Source organism: Berghia stephanieae, chromosome 1 (assembly GCF_034508935.2).
Source record: "Berghia stephanieae isolate SIO BIC M18660-M18661 chromosome 1, UCSD_Bste_1.3, whole genome shotgun sequence".
Taxonomy (NCBI): Eukaryota; Metazoa; Mollusca; class Gastropoda; order Nudibranchia; family Aeolidiidae; genus Berghia; species Berghia stephanieae.
Genome location: NC_088360.1, coordinates 69535171 through 69557670, shown reverse-complemented (window position 1 = coordinate 69557670; position 22500 = coordinate 69535171). Strand labels below are relative to the sequence as shown.

At 36.5% G+C, this 22500-nt stretch overlaps 2 protein-coding genes across 3 annotated transcripts in view; one reads left to right on the top strand and one right to left on the bottom strand.

Annotated features, from left to right (window-relative positions):
- Nucleotides 1–20139, top strand: part of LOC144980535 (uncharacterized) — an 84342-nt gene extending 64203 nt beyond the window's left edge. Inside the window, exons 4-6 of one of the 2 annotated variants that reach the window (XM_078928204.1) lie at nt 3310–4112; nt 18211–18266; nt 20074–20139. In XM_078928204.1, coding sequence (XP_078784330.1) covers nt 3310–4112; nt 18211–18257 — 850 coding nt within the window. In that variant the 3' untranslated portion in view covers nt 18258–18266; nt 20074–20139. Of the gene's footprint in view, nt 1–3309; nt 9881–18210; nt 18267–20073 lie in introns of those variants that run through there. The other variant, XM_078928196.1, reaches the window with a different exon arrangement.
- Nucleotides 18522–22500, bottom strand: part of LOC144980529 (uncharacterized) — an 11430-nt gene continuing 7451 nt past the window's right edge. The window contains exon 3 of the mRNA XM_078928184.1: nt 18522–19104. Coding sequence (XP_078784310.1) covers nt 18998–19104 — 107 coding nt within the window. The 3' untranslated portion in view covers nt 18522–18997. The remainder of the gene's footprint in view (nt 19105–22500) is intronic.

Below are 22500 nucleotides of genomic sequence, written 5' to 3'. Positions count from 1 at the left end.
AAAACGTATTATTATGATGGAATACTTGATACTGTTCACGTCTGCTCCAGATTTTCATTTGACCTCAGGATTAAAGTGGTCAAAACACCCATTTTCTTTCATGTAAGTATAGATCAGTGTATATTACTTAGTTATGAATTATGGGCAAACTCTCAACTGGTAAACTGTTAGGTAAGTTCTCGATCCCAGGATCGGGGAGACATTCCGAAAGCTCCTACATCCCCAGTATTCTTTCAATTTGTATTTTCACCGTTGATCTTTTGTCAGGCGTTATTTATTCAATTTGTCATCATATAGAAGCATTTAAAAAACGTAGAACAAACCTTGATAGATCTGTGAAAGTTTAAAATGTCCTAAATTGACTATTGTTTTGATTCTCGGCCGCCATTTTTATTTGTGAAGTATTGAAAAGTAGTGCAAAGCACTCCGAGGTTTTTTTTCTATTAGGGTTAGCTCGAGATCAGAGGATTTTTTTTCTTTTCGGGTTAGCCATAAGTCTTAGCAAAGGTGCTAGGGTTAGTTAAAGGTACTAGGTTTTATTTTTTCTTGGGGTTAGTTGAGGGAATATTATTTGAGATGTTTCCCTTTGTAGGAGCTTTCAGAAAGCCTCCCCAGGGTCGTCTTTCAACTCTGCTCACGTCTGCTACTTCAGGTTTATTTTCGCAGTTCATTTTCTTACCACAATCTGTTTTCACACACGGACAACTGTATGTTGCTCTGTCACGGGTCAGAAGCTATAGTGGCTTACACTTCATGTTGGGCCACACAGAAAAATAAACAGAGGATGTACCAAGTTACACAGACAACGTTGTTTACCAATCTGCCCTCATTAAATGATGGTGGGTACAATATCGAATGAAAATAGTTCTTTCCCCTCGAAATTGCGGGCTTTTTACTAGTCGTTTTAAAAATAAAATAATGATTTCAGCTGGTGTTTCATGGAATGAGAAGACCCAAATACACTTATTTGACACGGCAAATAATACTGATAATTACATAAAACTATTGGAAGAAAATCTTTTGTGAACACCTTTATCCGGGAAGGAATTTCATTTTTCAAAAAGATGGTGCTACATCCCAGAGTAAGAATATTCATTTTATAGACAAAGACATTTTAGTATATTAGATAATGTAGCTACGCGATAATTGTTGCACAAGTTAATGAAATTGAAAGTAAAATCTAGACAACCTGATACTGCGACATTGCTTTTCTTAAGATGTACGATTTACGTCATTTTATTTTTTTTGCCCTCGGTCGAAGATGATTCAAGAGAGAGCGTAATTGATTCTCTCCTCCATCAATCTTGGAAGTAGCTTAAATTGAGTGGTTCAATAATAAAAGTATCTTTAGTGAACGTTTCATTTCTACCTTAACAAACGCAGATTTGTTGGTATTTCTGTAGCTAGTTTTACATTACTTCAAGATCAATCCCCTCATGACGATTCCTCGTAACATTCCTGACTATTCAATCACACCTTTTATTGATCTATTTTCCCCTGACAGATGACCTAGTCAGACGGGCGCTTACAAACCACTGTACATGGTTGAATCTACATATTAATCTTTGTTTACTCTGAATTACATCAATATGTTCCTCTATCATCTGGGAAATCGGTTTGTTTTATTTTTTATTTACTTTTATTATTTTTTTTTCTGTTTATGAATATTCTGATTGTATGGCGTGTAAATCGCCAGATCTTGTAAGTAATCTATACTGCGTCAATGTGAAAACGTTATGAAAACTATATTTCACGCAACGGTGATTCTGCCATTTATTGGCACCAATGCCGCGATGCTTGTGTTATGTTTGATTCCTATCCATACACGCATTAAGGACAAACAAACCTGTGACGGGATCGTTACTTAATTGAAACAATTGCAATGGCCTCTCCCAAAGGGTATTGATACTGCAGTCGGCCCATTTGTGGATCAGTGACGCCAACATATATGCTCACCATCTTCCTCCCCCCCCCCCCTCCCGCCACACACACACACACACACACACACACACATGCGCGCACACAAACACACACACACCCACAACAGCAACAACAACAACCACCCTCCTTCCTCTCATTTCCTCATACGTACACATCTCTGCACTGCCAACAATTGCATCTCTAAATATACATACCCGCACATACATGCCATTAGACAAAATCCCCCATAAGGCGACGTCAACCGTAGTGTTTAATTTTTAGATTTGTATATTACAACATTTAATCAGATTAATTAAATCAGAACCTCCAGACTTTTTGGCAGTTGGATATGCCGCAAATTGGACCCCTCTATCCCCCCTCCCTCCCCACCCCCCAGACCGCTGTTTGAATGTTTAGAGCAGAATTTAATTGAAAAAAGACCCAAAAATCAAACCAAAGGAAGCAAATATTTCAATTTCAGTTAAGGTGCACATTAAAAAAAAGTATCTATGTGATAAGGCCAGGATTTGTATCTTAGTTTTAATCATAGTATTTATTTTTTGATTTATTTATTTATTTTTTGGTGTTTGGAAAAACATACTTTGTGTCGTGTCTCAGGCCTGTGATATTTAGCAGAGATTATTAGACATGTGAAGTGTCTTGTCATCCATTATTATTATTATTATTATTATTATTATTATTATTATTATTATTATTATTATTATTATTAATCATCATCATCATCATCATCATCATCATTATCATCATCATCAGATGTATGGTTCCCAGACTCACGCACTACAGTGGTATTTTAGAAAAAAAGATTATACCTTTTTTTGTCAGACTTGGGGTGCTTCTTTCATAAACCCAAGCACGAGATTGAATGGTCCAGGATATAATATTATTTAAAAGTGCCACAAGCGCCGCTAACGAAAGCAACAGTAATAGAAATAATTATTACTTAATATGACCAATAAAAGATTATATAATGATAATATAGTAATTTATAAACGGAACTATTTAGGGATGGACTCCATTGGATTTGAATTAATTTAAATGAAAAGAGTTTCTTTCTTATATTTCAAAAATCAATTATCACCTATTCTATTCATATTTAGTTAACCGCCATTTCCACCATCTCGTTCATTTCGACTTAATAATGGATAGGGCCACACATTTCAAACTGTCAGCCGGCACCTTATACAAGTCAACACATGTTTATTATTATTTTTAAAATGCTAATAAAAGGTTCCTGTATTAAGTTGTTTAAACTACCTCTCGTTCAGGAGAGTTCACCTTTTGCCACGACAAAATGAATAAAGTAAGACTGATTGCCCAAGTAACACGTCATGTTTCTCTGTTTTCATCCTTTTTTCTTTTTTCTTTCAGTTTGACGGGTGACGTCTTTGTGGAGAAAAAACCGTCGAGATCAAAGTCTGAGTTTGACATTACCAAGCTCCAATCTCTCATTTCCTTCGCAACGAAAGATGACATCAATGATGACAACGAGACAAGGGACAACACATTTACCGAAAAGGCGAAGGTTCGAGGCTTAACCTTGACGGAACAACTACCAAAGAAATCAAATAATGTTACTTTAGATTGTCAGTCTTTTGCCAAAGACAACGTTTTACATTCTCATCAAAAGCAAATTGCATCAAACGCCAAAGACAAAGTCCAGTCAGACTTGCCAACTGAACATTCAGTGTCAAGAAAGCCTGTCCCTATTCCGAGAAAGCTCAGAGACAGACCTATTCCCCCTCCTAGAAAACCCTCATTGCCTCAGACAAACAGTACAACTAAAGAACCTAGACTTGACAAATCACGGAAGCATTCGTGGGATTCCAATCAAAATTATACAGAATTTAATAGCGAGAACGCTCCTGATACCAAAGGAAAGGGTTCTTTTGTTGCAAATCTAAGAAGACGTTTCAATTCATGTGGTGCGACTGTTCCACTTTTAAACAGAACAATCGATTTGGGCACCAGTAATGGTGATGATGACTTTTCCAAGGATAATTTCAAGAACAGTGGGGAAGATATTACATACCAAGCTACACGAATTTTCATTCCCAATCCAAAATCTTTTGACGACCGGGTCAATAGTGACAAGGCAGAATTGAATCTTACAGTGACGTCCAATAATGACACCAATCGTCAACCACCATCTCCTGTAAATAGCAATACTAAAGGTAGGAAGAGATTTCCTGAAGTTTCAATGTCGAATAAAGGCCATAGCAAACGTGAAAGGAAAGGTTCAAAGACTGATTCAAATACTGCATCAAACAGTTCAATAGCTTTACATAATAATAATAATAATAATAATAATAATAATAATAATAATAATAATAATAATAATAATAATAATAATAATAATAATAATAAAACAGAGGTTTCTTCCCTTGCCATGTCTTCCGCTTTGAGCACTCCAGGCGTGATCGTGGAGATGTCCATAGAGAGTGTGGACCAAGTTGTATGCTGTGATTCCGAGGTGAACGCCATTCCAGCCGCCGTTACAACTAGCGCGGATTCTTTAACGGGCGGAAATAGTAATAACAGTAAGAAGGAAGTAGTTCGACAAAAGCAGAGTGTAAGTGGGAAAATGGACGTCTCGTTACACGAGAGTTCATTGCGCCCATCATATTCCCCTTCTCACTTCAACCCTTCATTGCCCCGGTCCCATTCAGACATTGGTTGCAGACTAGAAGTGGAAAGCCAACATTCTAGAGATAGTTCACTCGTCTCCAACCACAGCCGTTTATCGAGAGCCAGTGCCGGCGCTGACTTGGAACAGTTCTTCAACCAAATGGGTCTTGAAAAAGGCGTACTGGAGCCTCTGAACAGGTTGAGAGAACTTCAAAATAGTGATGTATTAGCCAGTGTCAGCTCTTTGGATTCACACGACGCAGCCAGCATTTGCAGTAGTTTTTCTGGCGACATTGACAACAGCGAATCCCAAACTTTAGAAAATTCCCAGCATCCGACGTCGGTTGTTGAACGGAATGCCAGGATTATCAAATGGTTGTGTAATGTTCGCAAAGCCAAAACCCATCCACAGTCAATTAAAAGTGTCGCAATTGTGTCTGACTCTCATAAAGCCGCTACAGGTGTTGGTGACAATGGTTAATAAAAACTTTGTTTTGAAAATTATGAAGTTATAGCTACCAATTATGAACATTAAAAATTGAATGTATTCTTACTGTAAAGATTCCATAATGATTCAATGAATTCGACACACGTAAATCCTTTTTGTCATGTCGATTTTTTGTTAAATTTTTTTGAGAAGTTATCTTAATAATCTTAATAACGGATAAAGGAAATAAGTTCGAAATCTATCTACGTCAATTCTTTGAGAATTTTTTTTCAAGTCGTCCTCATTCCTTTAGTTAAATGTTGAGGATTATTCAAGGAAAATTGCACTTGTAGATTTCATAATATCACTCTTATTACCCGTCGATTAATCTGAAATACCAGCCAGAGTGACTCAATAAATTCCTCAAAATATATTCCTTGCCTTCCAACTATTATCAACAATGATCTACTAATTTATTGCCATAGATGACCAAAAAGGCGCGATTTGTAACCACTTATTTTTTAAATAGAAAAACAACTATTAATGCGCTGAAAATATAATCGTAGTAAGGGTTAAAATCATTACATAAGCATGTATGCCGCCATGTCTTTCTATATTTAAAAAGAAAAATAAGGTTTCAACCACAAATGTGTTTTCTCATTGTTTAAAAAAGTTTTTGTGTGCTTTCTTATTTTTAGAGATCCTTGTTGTTTCTTTTATATTATGTCTCATTCTTGTAGATTTCTGTCTTTTCACCGAATAATGTTTTTTTTTTCCAAAGGTCCTGACCGGGCTCTCTTATTGAAAGTGATATAGTCAAAATATTTATTTGTAGAAGGTGGTTCTTGTTTCTTGTAAAGTAAATATCTCATGTTGTATCAATTGGATTGTTACGAGTATATTATAGTGAGTCGTTCTCTTAGCGGGGATCTTGTGCCACTGTGCGTATAGGGCATTAAAAAAAGACAGACTAGATCCATGAATTGATGTGCCTGCTATTGCAATCACTTCTTTTGTCCTTATTTTTACTTCGGTCATAAAATCGGCACTAAACTATCGGTCTATTAATTTTCCATTATCCTATCATCATACTCTCTTTTTCTGGATTTGAAATGGCCTAATGGTATTAAAAGCGTCATTTTATCTCCTGAATTTAAAAAACAAAAAAGCAAAAACAAAAACCAAAACCAAAAACAAAACAAAACAACAAATTTGTTTCCAAGATGAATCAAAAGAGAAGAGAATTATGAAATTAAAGGCAGCCGAATCTAAAACTTAACGTAGGTTTCAATATTTAATAAAGTTCCATTCATTTTAGAATGCATACATACAACATTTTACTTGGTATTCTAATAGTGAACTATATAATAAATTCATTACATCCACATCTATATGTTATGGATATGATTAAATTTGTTAAAATGTTGATAAATCACGTAATCATATACTACTACTAGTGTTCAATATCTTTTTACAAATCTATTTCTGATGTAATCTTACGTGTTCTTTCACTACTTTAATGTATTGTTCTTACTATAATTTATAGACAGGGGTGAAGAATTAATTTTGTTTGATTGTATTGTGTTATAGGTATACCGATCCAGTTTTCAAGAAACTTACCCAATGCCTTATCATTACAGTCGATCTAAAGTTTTGAAGAATTATGACATGCAGCCGTGTTTTTGTGTAAACAAAAAATACAAATGTTTCGAAAGCTCTTTTTAAACACTTGAAACTGACATGTTGAATCTAATTGTATAAACGAAGCGGCAATTGTTTATAAGATATTAACATTATTTGCCGTTCATAAAGCAATTTAATACGTCCCACCCTTCCCTCTCTTATGGGTTGTTGTCAATAAATTTAATCAAATATTTTTTTGTGTCCAGGAGTTAATATTTTTAGACAAAAATGATGTATGTTACAATTTCACTCGTAAGAGACTATTTCTCGATAAATTTCTCACTTAAGATTAGACTTCAAGTAAATTTAGACAATCCAAACCTCTTAGAAATTTGATATAGATTTTAAAGACTTTATATTTAAAAAGAGCCAGCTTATTTGGGTCTTTTATGTAGGGTGCTAAGCTTATTTGGGACTTTTATGTAGGGTGTCTTTTATTTTGACTGAAATTACACATGTTTAGTTGGTTAAGAGTGAAATAAGTATTTTTTAAATTCTAGGCGTGCTATTTATCTTTCTATTTTTGCCTTCGCCTTCGTACATTTAGTCAAATTTGATTTATACTTCAATTTGTTCTCAAGCAATCACAACATCGTGCAGCTTCTTTTGGAGATGAAACAACACCTTTTTATACTTGGGTCAATGCTTACCAATTTATGCAATTATTTTGAAATTTGCCTTAAGCCCCAGCCTATTACTTGTCTTGATTTAGCAGTCCACACATTGCAAGCTGAAGACTTACTAGGTAGTTATAAAATTAGAAAAATGAATATTCTATTTGTGTGTGTGTGTGTGTGTGTGTGTGTGTGTTTATGTGTGCGCGCCTGTATTATTATTGTGATATATTTGCATTAAGCTATCTTCTTGATTGTTTTCTTACCGAAGTTGTATTTCTCTATCTTTGTATCTGCTTATGAAAGGAATCATATCGTATATAAAAAAAGTTCATGTCCAAACTTTTTGTCTGTTACCGATAGATGTAACGACCTTCCATATTTTTTATATTTTATATTTTCTCATGAAACTTAAAAATCCGCATCTGGGTGGGGTTCCTGACCACCCATAGTGGACAACGAGGTATTTATTATGTCTTCTATCCCCCTATATCTGTTTTCCAACTTGCTTTCTGTCTTTCTCCTGGAATGAGATACTTGGTTTTGTCCTGGCCCTGGTCGGAATCCCTGGCTTTGAGGGAAGCAGTCAAATGTATAGTTAGTTTTGGAAGATGATATTTTTTTTCTTGTAAATCATCTCTCTGTTATGTACTATATTATCTTTTCTTTTAGTGGGCTCTTGGAAACTATATTATGTTCTCAATTCGAACCATTCCCCTTTGTCTTACTTTTTCTCGTGTGCTTTCAATTGTAAATCTATAATTTTTTGACTATCCTATTTTCTTCCCGTTAACTGGCGCTGAAATGACCTGAATGTGTCGCAAGCGCCGTAAAATCCTTAAAAACAAACACAAAACAAAACAAAAATCCGCATAATGAGAGCTTTCGATTAATTCTGGATTGATACCATTTAATTTGGTTTCGTCAGGTCCCTGCCCGGTTTTGTTTTTGTTTTTTTTTCGGTGAAAAGGAAAGGACTAAAACGTGTAATACGCGCCGCAAAGCCCCTTATCCTTTAATACAATATTTTGTAGACATTTGAATGTTTCTCTCTTGGTTGTAATCCTGTAACTAAGTCTGAAGGACAGAATGCTCATGGATCATTGCATGTTCTCTTCTTACACTTTCACCCTTTCTGTTGTCTTGATGTTTGTGCGCTTATAAGGGTAGACTTACACAACGTATTTAACTTTGCCATCTTTCTCCATTGTCATGAATTGTCGCCAATGCCGTAAAGCTAATAAACAATAAAAACAAACCACAAAGAAAACGTTTTCAGTTGAAAATATTTTATTCGAATAATAACAAGATATTCTTTTCCACAATTCAAGTTACCACAAATTGTAAGTTTTTACTCATTCATTTGACTTTCTAATAACAGAATTTTGTGAATCTCGTTTTTTGTGTGTCTTATCCAATCGCAAAATGTAAAAAATGTCAGCATATAAATATTTCTTTTGATTTTGTTTTTCACATGTGAAACACAGATATTTATTCTACACCCTTTTTTTCTATTTGTCCCACGTAGTTCTATGGGATAATATACCATTTTTGAACTTGTATTGGTTTTCAGCATCGAGTTCTTGACCATAGCACGATATGACCTAAATGTGTTGCAAGCGCCGTAAAATCCTTAAAAACAAATAAAACAATTGGTTATTTTTGTATATTATCTTCCACTTATGTGATATTATAATTGGTATTTATTTATGTATAGCAATAATTTCATTTTGTCCCTCTTTGAATCAAGGAGTCCCGTTCTTGTGTCCAAATAAAACTTTCGTACGATCAGCTGTTCTCATTTTGTGTAGCAATTGTCGTTAAACCTCTAAAAACAACAAAGTTGTGTCGAAATAAAAAAAAAAGAATGGTGGTCCCAAAAGTACCAACATCGAGTCCATCTACTCTGATGGTTTCCTGTCTTCAAGTCCATTCATATTGACAAGGGAGGCTGTCGGCTCTTCTTCGGAAAGTTCATATGCTGAGGTTTAGAACGATTTCAACGTTCCGTATTTGGCCACTTCAAGTGGTTGTGTTAAAATAGATAGAGCTCTGTTCGCCGTCTCTCTGTTTTACGAAGCTACGATATAGTAGTAGTATCGCAGGTTATAGCTCGTAAAGTGAATTGGGCTTCGGACTATGCGGCGAACCAAGGCATTGAGCTTGTCAGCCAAAAAGTTAGTAATTTCAGCGTATGGGCTTGGACAGTTTCCATTTCGAAGAGTTATATAAATAAGATGAAAGAACGTCTCATCTTACAGAGCAAAGTCTAGCATTGAGATAATTTAAGTCAATGAAATGCCTTTGTCTTTATCAATAAAATACTGAAGAGAGCTAGACAACGGAAGTTTTAGGGCAACAATAATACAAATAAAGTTGTGACGTCACATTGACATAAGCGAAGTGTTACGGTTAGAGAGAAGATGACAATATGTTGCACGCCACAATCTAATGAAAATTGCGAAGACTTTCGGATGTACATATTCAATTTAGGATGAAATGTTTTGAGCATAAATGTGTGATATTATTGATTCAAATGTATCTGATGGTTCATAGTTCTTTGAATAATTAAAGTTCGTATATACAGAAATATCAATGTCTTTAATACTTCATTTGTAATTCTGGGCCAGTAATTTTCACTGCCCAATTGTGAGGCTATTTTGAAAAAAAAAAGCTTCCCATGTTTTTTAAAACTGTTTTAATAAGTTATAAGATATCCCATAGTGGACAGGGAGGTACTTGCTGTGTCTTCCCCCCCCCCCTCATCCCCCTGTATCGGCATTCTGTCTTTGTCTTGGAATGAGGTTACTTAGTTTTGTCCTGACCCTGGCCGGAGTCCTAGGCTGGAAGTTATAGTTTTGGGATATTTTTTTCCTTGTAAATTTTCTCTCTGTTACGTATTGTTATTTTTTATTTTAAACATATGATATGTTAACATTTGAGTGAATTCCTCTTAGTGGGATATTGTGGTGGTGTCTGAGTGAAACATTTAGGTATTCTCACACTAAGTACACTGATAAAGCGTTCTTGGAATCTACATCTGGGTCTGTTTTCATGAACGAGAACCAGATTTAATAATTTACTAGTCTAGTAAAGGACTAGCTAATCTTTAGCCCAAGCAAAGCAAGTGTCTTAAAAAATCGGATTTCATGAACGCTTTCTAGTCTCGGACTAGCTAGTCACTTGCCTAGAAGTAGTCGTTGTATGGACGGTGCCTTATTTGGCTATTTTGTGCGGGTAACATCACCTCTCTATTACATGAAGGCAGGAAAGATACATACGCCTTCATACTTACAACGCAAAAGATTTCCAAAGAGGAAATTAGCAACACACGTAATATTGACTGTCGACTGTTATAGATTGCAATGATGCCCATCGTTGACTGTCAATTCTATATTTAGGCCAATGGCAGTTTCATTGAGACAACGAACACCGAGGTTGAAACTCAAAGAAATTGAACCAAAAAAAACAAAACAAAACAAACAAAACAAATTATACAAACGAGAAAGTGTGTTCTGATTAATCACATTATTTCAGTCAATTGCAATGTCAATATAATAACGTTGTCCCCACTGGGTTGTTGTTTGACGCAAACCCTTCAATTTCTTGTTCACTCTCAACTCCGAGCCAATAGATTCAGTTTTTTTTTAATTCTCACAAAAATGTGATGTGTACTTTCGACGATCTGCACTTATCTTATACTTATAGTTTTTTTAAAGCCAGTGTCAATGGCAACAGGACACTTTTGGCTTCTCTCATTGGTAACCGACCGTATTTTTTTTTCCGATGCGAAGCGCACTTAATCTAAAAATAGCTGCTATCTTGTTGACGCTATGTGTCACCTATTAACTAGACTCTGACTAAAGCGCGAAGTCTTGCTTCGGCAAATGACTAAAACCGAAGGTGCCGTGATTTTAGTCCCGGACTTGCTTAGCTCACATGAAATCCGATTTTTTTCAAGTCATTGACGCTGGGTGGGGATCCAGACCTCCCATAGCGGGCAGGGAGGTACATGCTGTGTCTTCTATCCCACCATACCCGTTTTCCAATTGTTTTCTGTCGTTGTCTTGGAGTGAGATTATTTGGTTTTGTCCTGACCCTGGCTGGAATTCCTTGGCTGGGAGGGAAACAGTCAAATGCATAGTTATTGTTTTGGGAGATGATATTTTTTTCCTTGTAAATCATTCTCTGTTATGTATTATTATGTTTGTTATTTTAAATGTATAATGTAAGCATTTGAGTGTATTCCTCTTTGTTGGGTTTTGTGCTTGTGTCCGGATGAGACTTATAGGTGATCTCAAACTAAGTACATTGATGGTTTGCTCTTGGAATCTGCATCTGATCCCTATTTGTTCCCAGTTCCCCTTTGTCTTCCTTTCTCTTGGGTGCTTTAATTGTAATTCTAGAACTTTTTACTATCCCATTTTCTTCCTTTTTACTGGCGCTGATATAACCTAAATGTGTTGCAAGCGCCGTAAAACCCTTAAAAACAAAAACAAAAACAAGTCATTGACGAAAGTCAGAGATAGTCAGAGACTAAGCGCTAGTCCGCGTTCATGAAAACGGCCCCTGATCTCTATCCGAACCATTCGCCTTTGTCTTACTTTTTTCTCAAGTCCTTTCAATTGTACACCCAGAATGTTTTTATTATCCAATTTTCTTCATTTTTACTGGCGCTGATATGACCTAAATGTGTTGCAAGCGCCGTAAAACCCTTAAAAACGAAAAGCAAACCTTATAAGATCTTTGAAAATTCATCCAAATGCGCTGGGATACGTTTCAAAATTCCAGTGTCTAGAAAAGAGTAGCCTACACGGTTTTATTAACATCAACAACATTGCCCTGATATGCAGCATATTAAAATGTTATGGTGTTTTGATTAAAAAAGAGGATCGAATGCGGAGAATCAATTGACGTGTGAATGTGAAAAGACTTGATTCGTTGATTGGACAGCACTAACCAGAAGCATTAGTCTTTGAAATGATGTGTATTTATAATACAAAGGCTACCGGCTGATGCTTTAGTCCAAATCAAGTCCACAGTGGAAAGTCTTGATCTGACCGAACTCGTGGACGGAACCTGAAACCAAGTGATTTTGACAATAAATTCGGGCACGAAGTTCAATAGTTTGTGTGCCGACCGGTTGAACCAGGGTGGGGTCTTTTGATCTTTCATAGTGGGCAGGGAAGTTACTTGCTGTGTCTTCTATCCCTTTATATCTATTTTCCAGGTTGCTTTCTGTCTTTATCTTTGAATGAGATTTTTGGTTTTGTCCTAGCCTTCTTTTTCATGTAAATCGTCTCTCTGTCATGTACTCTGAAATTTATACTTTAGTTTTGAATGTATTGTTAGCATTTGAGTGTGTTTCTTTCAGCGGGGCCCTGTGCTTGTCTAGATGGGACTTTTAGGTGATTTCAAACCAAGCACATTGATAGTTTGCTCTTGGAATCTACTGCTGTTTCATGTTTGAACATGTCCCCGTTATCTTACATTTTCTCGAATTCTTTCAATTGTCAATCTAGAATTCTTTTTGCTATCTCATCTTATTCCTGTTTTTTTTTATGGCGCTGAAATGACTTATTTGTGTTGCAATCGCCATCAAACCCTTTAAAGTAAAACAAACACAGAGAAAGGGTCCTATAGAAAACGTCTCTCGTTACCAATGCGGAAAAGTGGACCATGCTCGACAGGCAGCGGTAACATTGTCATTGTGAACAACGGATGCTCTTCTGTGGTGAAGAATGACGAGATGTCATTATTCAAAAATGTGACAGTGGATGAAAAAGCTGAAAGGAATTGACAGACACGGGTTGTCATCAGCCAGTTGTGTCGAAGCAGTTTTGTGAAACGATTAGTGTTGGAAAGGCGAAGGTGCAAATTAACGTTGGAGAGCGAGCTATTTTGTTGAAATGAGTTGTGACAAATGAACTCTGGTATGTCATGTTGATGTCATTTTGGGTGATGGACGGTATAGTAAGAGTGAGACTGGCGGGACTACGATTGACAGGTCTAAAAGCGTACGTTTTGGAGTTAACAATTGAACGATAGCAACTTGTGTGCTTCGCCAAGGGTGCCACCCAAGCTGAAAATTGAGGACACTGATTTTTCGGCATACGTTGACAGAAGGATGTGGGTCGTTGGTTGAAAGTGAAAATATGGAGAGCCTCATCCAGACACAAGAACAGGTTTCCAACAGAGAATTCCTATTGGTTGATTGGAGCCTCAAGGCTACAAGACTCATGGTTCCGTGAGAAATATTATTATACCCCTTGCGAAAGAGGGGGGGGGGGGGGGGAGAGGTGGAGGGGGCAACGTTCCCATGCCCTAAGGGGAATTTCATCCGCCCAGCCGGATAAACATTTTTAAAAAAGATCTAAGTGACAGAAAATACTTTGTGATATATCACTGCAGGAGCACAGAAGACCTAGCTATTGTTCATATCTCTTTCACACCTAAAACTGTATACACTCTGGCTACTTGGGCCTCAAGGCTCAAAAGGACAAGAATAAGATTAATGCTTATTGTCAGCTTCTCAACTCAACCATGTAGGATGGTCGATAGCTCAAAGGAAGAACGTTTGGAAGTAATTAGGTCTCATGAAAGATGGCTGTTTTAAAATCGCGTTAGTTCAGCTAAAAAGATGTGAGGTTCAGATCATTTTTTATTTGCAACAAAATTGTAAATATGAAAGAAATCCAAAGATGACTCTTAAATCAACAATGTAACAGTATTAACAAGAAAAGAATATCACAGGAGTTGTTTTTCTCCTTTCAAAATTTTAAAATGCATAAAGAAACATGTAAAAAGACAGCCAAGGTGAAAAAATGCAATTTAAATTGGGATACGATAAAAAGGTTCAAAATAATAACGTGCTAGGGATTCATGTCTTGGGAAAAAACTTTGTAAAGCGTCTTGAGCACATTTAGTGGATATTGCGCTACATAAAAAGCTAAATTGAAAAAAAAAAACAAAAACAATAATCGCATTTTGATGAAGGAAGTAAAAGCAACATCCTCGCCTGACCATACTATCATATCAATCTATTTTTATCTTATAAGCATAACATTATTAGAACACGACATAGACTAATTAACAACATGAAATATTTCAGACATTCATTGCCACCCCGAAATAAAAATGATCATCACAGTTCAGAATGGGAAAAATAAAATATGAAACATTAAAGACAGAAAATCCCATCCCAGTTACATCAGAAAATGTATAAAAATTGTTTTCCAACGAAAACTGGTTTAATTGATTATAGTTAAACCTTAATTTTTTAAATTAAACCAATTATAATTGTGTTTTAAAGTTATACAAATAAATTAATTAAAACATTTAAATTAATTAAAAAACAACAAACAACATTATTCAGAAAATATGTCTATGTACAATTATCACAGATTTTTGGCTTTGCTGATTCGAGTTTACATTGAACCTGGTCAGACTTTATCGAAAAAACAGAAACAGAGAAAAAGGAAAGAAAGAATGAAAATATAACAAGAAAATGCCCTCAACGGCAACGATAAAAAAAAGGATAACGTTATCTGCTCGTCACACAATCCTCATTAACTTTCTGGTTAACATCACCACCATCATCATCATAAACATTCTTATATCATCATCATCATCATCATCATCATAATCATTACTACTAACACCCCGCAAACACACACACACACACACACACACATAAATATATATATAAATATATATATATATATATATGTATGTGTGTATATATATATATATATATATATATATATATATATATATATATATATATATATATATATATGTTCGTAAATATAACGTGAGACGACCAGCGGGTAAACGGTAGGATGAAAAGTATACAGTCCAGACCATGAAACACCTGCCAGCCAAAGGGCTGATATTTGGCTCTTAAAATATCAACGGATTTGACCCAAATGTTGAGCAATTTCTCAAAAATTAATAATAGTGAAACATTGGCAAAATGAGTAGTTTCGGGAACACGTGACGTTTTTCATGTCTGATTCCTCTACTGTGGGATACAATGTACCCCAGACTCTCATATACATGGAATAAACAACAATATGCCGATTCGTGCATTGTGGTGTACAAAAATACCCCATACTACACATAAGAAAAATACAAATATACCGTATTCCAAAAGTTCTGTCATACTCCCCGCCCCCCGATTCCTGCACTGTGGAATACAATGTACCCCAGACTCATATACGTGGAATAAACACAATATGCTGATTCTTGAATTGTGGTGTACAGTAATACCCCATACTACACATAAGGAAAATACAAATATACCGTATCTCAAAAGCTCTGTCATACTCCCCTCTACACCCCCCCCCCCTTGATTCCTGCACTGGGGAATCAATTTTGATAGCTGACAGAAAAGGCTGATGTTCATATTGACATTCTGAAGCAATTTATAGTCACTTGATTGACCTTTGTGGACAGCATAAAAATGGGCAAAAATCCACCCATTTCTAGCATTGTTAGGGCTCAAATGATGACATTATTCAATGACGGTTACACAGTTTGCGACATATCATGCAAGGTAGGGTGCCGCAAGACTGCAGTACACAATGCTATTCAAAAGAACCGATCAGAAGGACTTTTTTTCAGACAGAGACAAAACTGGTCGATCAAGGAAAACTTCTCCCAGAGCTGGTAGGGTAATTAGGATAGTGGTTTCGAAGAATCCTACTGCCTCATGCCAAAAAATTCGATCTGTGCTCATGTTATGTGGTGTTGAGTCAGTCGTCGGACAGTCTCAAGACGCTTGACTGATGATTTCGGCCTCCGATCTCACAAACCAGCTCGAAAACCCAGGCTGACCCGAATTATGAAACAGAAACGATTGGCGTTTGCGTCGAAGCATAAACATTGGACTGAAGAGCAATGGGGTAACGTCATGTTTTCAGACGAATCAACTGTGCAACAGTTTTTGTTCGTTAATATAACGTGAAAGGACCAGCTTGTAAACAGTATGATGAAAAGTATACAGTCCAGACCACGAAACACCCGCCAAGCCAAATGATTTGGGGAGCATTTTCCAAGTCAGGAACTGCCGATCTACATTTTTTGGTTCCTGGAACAACGATGAATGGCCAAAAATACCTGGAACTACTGAAAGACAAACTACATTCTAATCTGCAGTCACACCAGTGTAATATATTCATGCACAACGGTGCCCCTTGCCACAGAGCAAAAATTGTTCAGGACTTTCTTTCGAAGAACAAGGTCACGACCGTGGAATGGCCCGGAAACAGTCCAGATCTCAATCCCATAGAGAATATGTGGCACTACATGAAAAACAAGATTGCAGACAAACAGCCAGCGAACAGTTAAGCCCTTGTTGAAGCAATGAAAGATGTTTGGAGTCAAGAGCTTTCTCTAGAAGAGTGCCAAAGCCTGATTTCCAGCATGCCTCGACGGATCAAAGCTGTCCTCAAAGTAAAAGGTGGGCATAAAAAATACTGAAATATGGTTCAAAGATTTAGTAAAGGTATTAAATAATATTTTTAATCATTTGAAGTGAGTTTGTTTATTTTTCCTTCTTTCACAAGGTTTAGATGTAATGTTTATTGATTTATTTATTTTACTGTACAAGGAACTACTGTAAATTAAATTGAACATTTTAAAATCATTTTTATACCTACCTCAAACAACTAGCAGAAAATGGCTCGATTTATGCAAAGTTTTTCACCAAAACAAGGACAGCACAAAGTTTCATACATATTATAATGACGAGAGATTGACAAACCCAGGGTTTTAAATAAGTTATTTTAGACGTAAAGCAAACAAATTTGGGAACACAACTAAAGATGATCACCATCATATCATGTTTTGTAGCAAAGACAGCAATCTTGAGCTTGGCGTTGTCCTTGATAATTTTATTTGGATATCAATTAGAGACAAGAGACACATACACTCCACATGAAGAACATTTACACCCAAAGTACAGAAAATGAATGAATACTAAAATAACTTTCGATATTCTGGAAATGCATGTGAGCAGATAAAATGAATATATACAGTGTTTATATATATTTCTCTTACAAGTCTGGGGCACATTTATACCCCACAGATCAGGAAAATGCATATAAATATTGAATTGCTCTTATGAGTCTAGGGTACATTTGTGTCCCACAGTGCAGGAATCAGTAAATTGTGTTCTTTTCCTTACGCGAGAGTCTGGGATACACAATTTGTACCCCACAGTGCAGGAGTCGGGGTTGTTAAACACAATGCAGGAATAGGGTCAAGCAACAATGAAGGAAGGCAACTTTTTCACATTAAAATGTTGAGATATTTGTCCAGCAAGCTTCACAATAAGGTTTAAAACACACACAAAAAAGATCTATGAATATATATCGAAAAAGGCGCACTGTGTTGGTTCACTACAAACATGCTTCATCAGTCCCGTGCAATGGCCAATCCTCTGCACTCAGAAACCGTGATGAATTTTTTGTCACAAAAAGCGACATGACAGGGTAGGCACACTTTGCTATAGTATTAAACAACAAATTCAATATAATAACTGGAATTATTGTGTGATTCCAATTAAAGAGTGACATAAATTTACACGTAAGAATAAAAAGCCTGCTGATTTTATTTATAAAATAGAGTATTGAATTAAGAAAAAAATGGTTGTGACGATTGTTAAGATCATGTCATATTGGAACCTGAAATTCAACTATTGACAACTCCTCCAAGGATATGAAATATTGAAATCGAGTTGTATTTTATGCTTATCAATCGCTTCAGCATTCAAGCAAAACTGGAATTATAGATACAATACTAAAATCATGTCAAAAATAGCAATATGACATTAGAATGTAACTCGTGAACGGTTTAGTCCCGTTTGGAAACAAAAATATTTTTCAATATGCTTTAAATCGTATTCTACTATTTCAGAGCTGAACCACCTGCTTTCGCATTGTGCACGATGGAGTTACTGCTAGTGACAAAAGGTAAGGGAAAATCTGTTCATGTCACGTACTTTATGTTTGTTACTTTTGTCACTTAATTTTATTTTTGTTGTAGTTTTCATCACATTTTGTTTTCATTTAATAATTTATTTTGAGTGAAATTTATGGGAATCCTGTCGGAATAGGGATATTCACTGAATTGAAGGGACCTAGTAAACTGATATATAAGTTGGACTTAGACTTTAAAAAACTGTAAATGAATTTAATTATCCGTGACATGGTCAGTCGTTCATGTCCTTTTTTTGGGTTTTTTTTTGTTTTTAAGGGTTTTACGGCACTAGCAACACATTTAGGTCATATCAGCGCCAGTAAAAAGAAAGAAAATTGATGCAATTTCTCCGGCCAGGGTCAGGACAAAACTAAGTACCTAATCTCATTCCAAAACAAAGACAGAAAGCAATTGGAAAACAGATAGAGGGGTATAGAAGACACAGCAAGTACCTCCCTGCCCACTATGGGAAGTCGGAAACCCATCTCGGGTTCATGTCCTTAGTAACGTGTAACTAACAAACCTTGATCATGAAATCGGATGAATCTCAAAATTCCTTTTTTTTCTAACTGCAGAAAATTTTCTTTGAATTGTTATCTTTCCGAAAAACAAGTTTTTATTATGCCCCATTAAGGAGGTGGTTTGTAACTTTTTTTGTATCAATAAGCTGAGCCTGACTAATATGCAAATGAATCACTTCTTCTGTTGGCGCTTATAATGTGGCTTATTTCTCATGAAGATGCCTTACTTTCTGTCTTTTTGACAAGCCAACTCTAAGGGGTCTAGGTCTTTTCAATGGATATGGTAATGGTGTGATGCTTTCCAGATGATCTGAAAGATATTGAATAACAACGAAACAATACATAATAGAATTCCACAATACTGGTAGCTATATTATTAAAAAATTGTTTCAATGTAATGAATTTCGTGGTCCACCGTGGTAATCTGGTATCATTCGGAATAAACTAGGTGAAGAAAATTGTCTTTAACGTATTAAAAAAAAATAAGAATGAGAAATTTCATTTAAAAAGCAAGAGCCACTCTTCTCATTGAAGTCATTTATCTTAACTAAGATTTTAGAAATTAAGCTTAAAATGCAATTTTCAATATCCGGTTCTCTCCAACATGATACCATTTTGAAATGACTGGTTACAGTTTTTTATCTTGGGCCTTTATCTTTTTTCTTTTTGGTGTCATTCAATGAGTGAGAGCCCATCTATGTGCTGTATTACTATTACACTCCAGCACGGTTTCCTCGAACGTTCAAATGCCCCGAATTCATTCCTTATTATTCTTTGTTATCATTCCATTCCTCCCTCGAACTGATTTTTACCTCAAACACGGTTTCCTCGATCTAATTTCACCCAGTCAACAAATTTAAAAAAATCAATTAAAGGATTTTTAAAAATGCGCCTGGCGATTTCGACCACTGATGATTTACTGTGATATACAATTACGTATACGTTTATTGTATTATCTATCTACACTGCAGGTGTGTCTACCACTCACACACTCCATTGCCGTTTTGCAAAAAACCGACACCTCTCTACTTTTCTTATCTAATGTTCAATACCATGCGCCACGATTTGCAAATGGTTGGCCATGACGGTAAATGAATGTTGAGATACCACCCCCCCCCCCCCACACACACAATAGCTGGTAACATGTCACGTATAAAGTTATCTCCCTAAACATATATATATATATATATATATATATATATATATATATAATATATATATATATATATATATATATATAAAGTAAATAAACAATAATGTTCTTTTTTTCATCCTCCAGCTGAAATGTGTCCTAGGCTCTATTCCAAGGGAAGACTGGAATAACCCAGATGTAAGCTATAGCGCAGCGCCGCAATTTGAGCCAGGGAGATGTGGCTTGCTGAAGGTGGATTTTAAACTTAGGTATATTTTGGGTGCATTGCCAAGTCCATACTACTGAGCAACACTGCCGCCCCCCCCCCCCCTCCTTCCCCATCACGTCGTTATGACAAGGCACGGTTTCATGGAGCGTAGTTGCATGTCCCGAGGAGTTCGAGGAAACCGTGCTGGAGTGTCGTTGGAAACCAAAAAATCAAAACCTTAAACATCTGTTTTTAACGGAGGCTTACTTTTTCAATTGTTTGAGTTGACAATAAAATCTTACATTTTTTTTTCTTTGGGACATACATAGAGATTCCCCCTTAGGGTTAACCCCATTAAACATAAATGCAAAACCGTTGGTAGCCTCGATACATTGTTGTGTTGTACCAGGGGTTTAACAGTTAAAAATAAATATGTAGGCTATCTCTGAACACTGCCTCTGAGAACTCTCAAAATATAAACCAATTTCGTGGTTCATTTTTGGAATCAGTCTTTTTAGTTTGCTAATAAAAAGCGTTTCTCTCCGATGGATCAAGACCTTGTCGCGGTCGGAGGGCTTGCGCGCCTCAATGACCGTCAAATGAGGGACCAGACTGATCTTGCTCTGCTACAACGCCTAGGGAAGGAGCATCGACCGAGTTGACCATCTTGTCGGAACTCTGCAGAGCCCAAGACGTGGGTGGGCGATGCAGGGCGACTCACAATAGAAATTCGTGGTTTACACACCATCCATGTTCCCAACCTAGACGTAGGTAGGTGGAGCTCGAAAGCCTCGGACGGCAGTTTACCTAGTTGAAGGACACTCTGAAGACAAACCAAATGGGAAGGTTAGACTCCTTAGCTTGGGGAGAGCAGCCAATCTAAGAGTGAAGCACTAAAACAATCCTGGACCTCCAGGTCTGGGGGTTGGACGTAGGGCCAACAACCTACTCCTTTAAAAAATTAAGTTACAGAAATCGACAGTAGAAATGCTCAAGACTATGTCATGGACAGAAATGGAGAGCCTGCGATGCAGGGTCTTGGTGGCTTGTCTGTTATTCAAATGAAATGTGGACACAGATTTCGTGGTTTTCGAATTCAAATACCATTGGTCGAAATATTCCTTCAGCGTTGATGTTTCCTCACTGAGCGTTTTTTTTTCTATTTCTTCACAGTCTTTTGATTGACGGGCCAGTCGTCTGTCTAGCCCAGTTGAAGTGATTGGTTGGCAGGCATGTCACTGATGTAGATGTTGAACAGTGTGGGTTCAATGACTGATCCTTGTGGCATACTTTCATGGTCTTTCTTGGGGACCTTCTACCACTCTACGAGTAAGCTTCTGCATCAGGAGCCGTTGGCCAAGCCCATAATCTTTTAAATACAAGTTCTCACATGCTACATTCCTGCCAGAGTTAAAATACCTCTAAAAAGGTTGAGGACAGTGCTTGCCCCAACACTTTTTCCAGACCTTATATGGGTCTCCTTGCCAAGATATGGTGTACCATTACATAGGAAGACATTGGCGGCATCACACGCCCAAAAAGACTTTTATTCCATACTTATCTAGCTTTGACGGTATGTACTGGAGAATTTGGAAACGACCATGAAAAGGGAAAAGTTGCTCGCCAACAGTCAAGGCTTCTCTTGGATCATAATGCCTTTGGAGAGCAATCTGAAATTGTCCCATATGTCCCTGATAACGGCTAATGAATCCAAATAACAAATAATTGTGGCAATTCAGTAAACAGTGTCTTCAGATCTTTGTCGTGCTCTCCATCCTGGGCCATCAAAGAGCTCGTCCCTTATAGCTGGATTCCAATTCTGACCCTTCACTCTTCTCCCCTCTACGTTGGTGTACTCTTATCACACTCATTGATCATGAGGTCAGTGAAAAAATAAATAAATACCAACAAAACAGCCAAAATACAATGTTTGTAGTGGTAGAGGTAAATATTGATAAAACAGTAGATGTAATTTGTAAACAGATGCGGGAATTGCTTTGTTAACGTAAGCTAGGCAGATGCAGACAAGAACTATCAAATAACAAGACTATGTATCTCCTTACAGGTCAGAGTTACATTAACAGGGTCGCTCTCTTTATTCTCTATCGTGTGGAAATGACGCTGCATGTAGCGAATCGATATTGCGAAATATAATCTCTGCAATTCATTGGGTTAGAGAGGCCACACGAATGGTGAATGGGATAAATTTCTCTTTTTTGGTTCCCCGGTCAAAAAGACCACAAAGTTGCCGAGTTAAAAAAAATACAAAATTGATGTAAATATGAAAACAACTTAAAGACACATAGCAAACAAAGGGTAGTAGTAGTAGTAGTAGTAGTAGTAGTAGTAGTAGTAGTAGTAGTAGT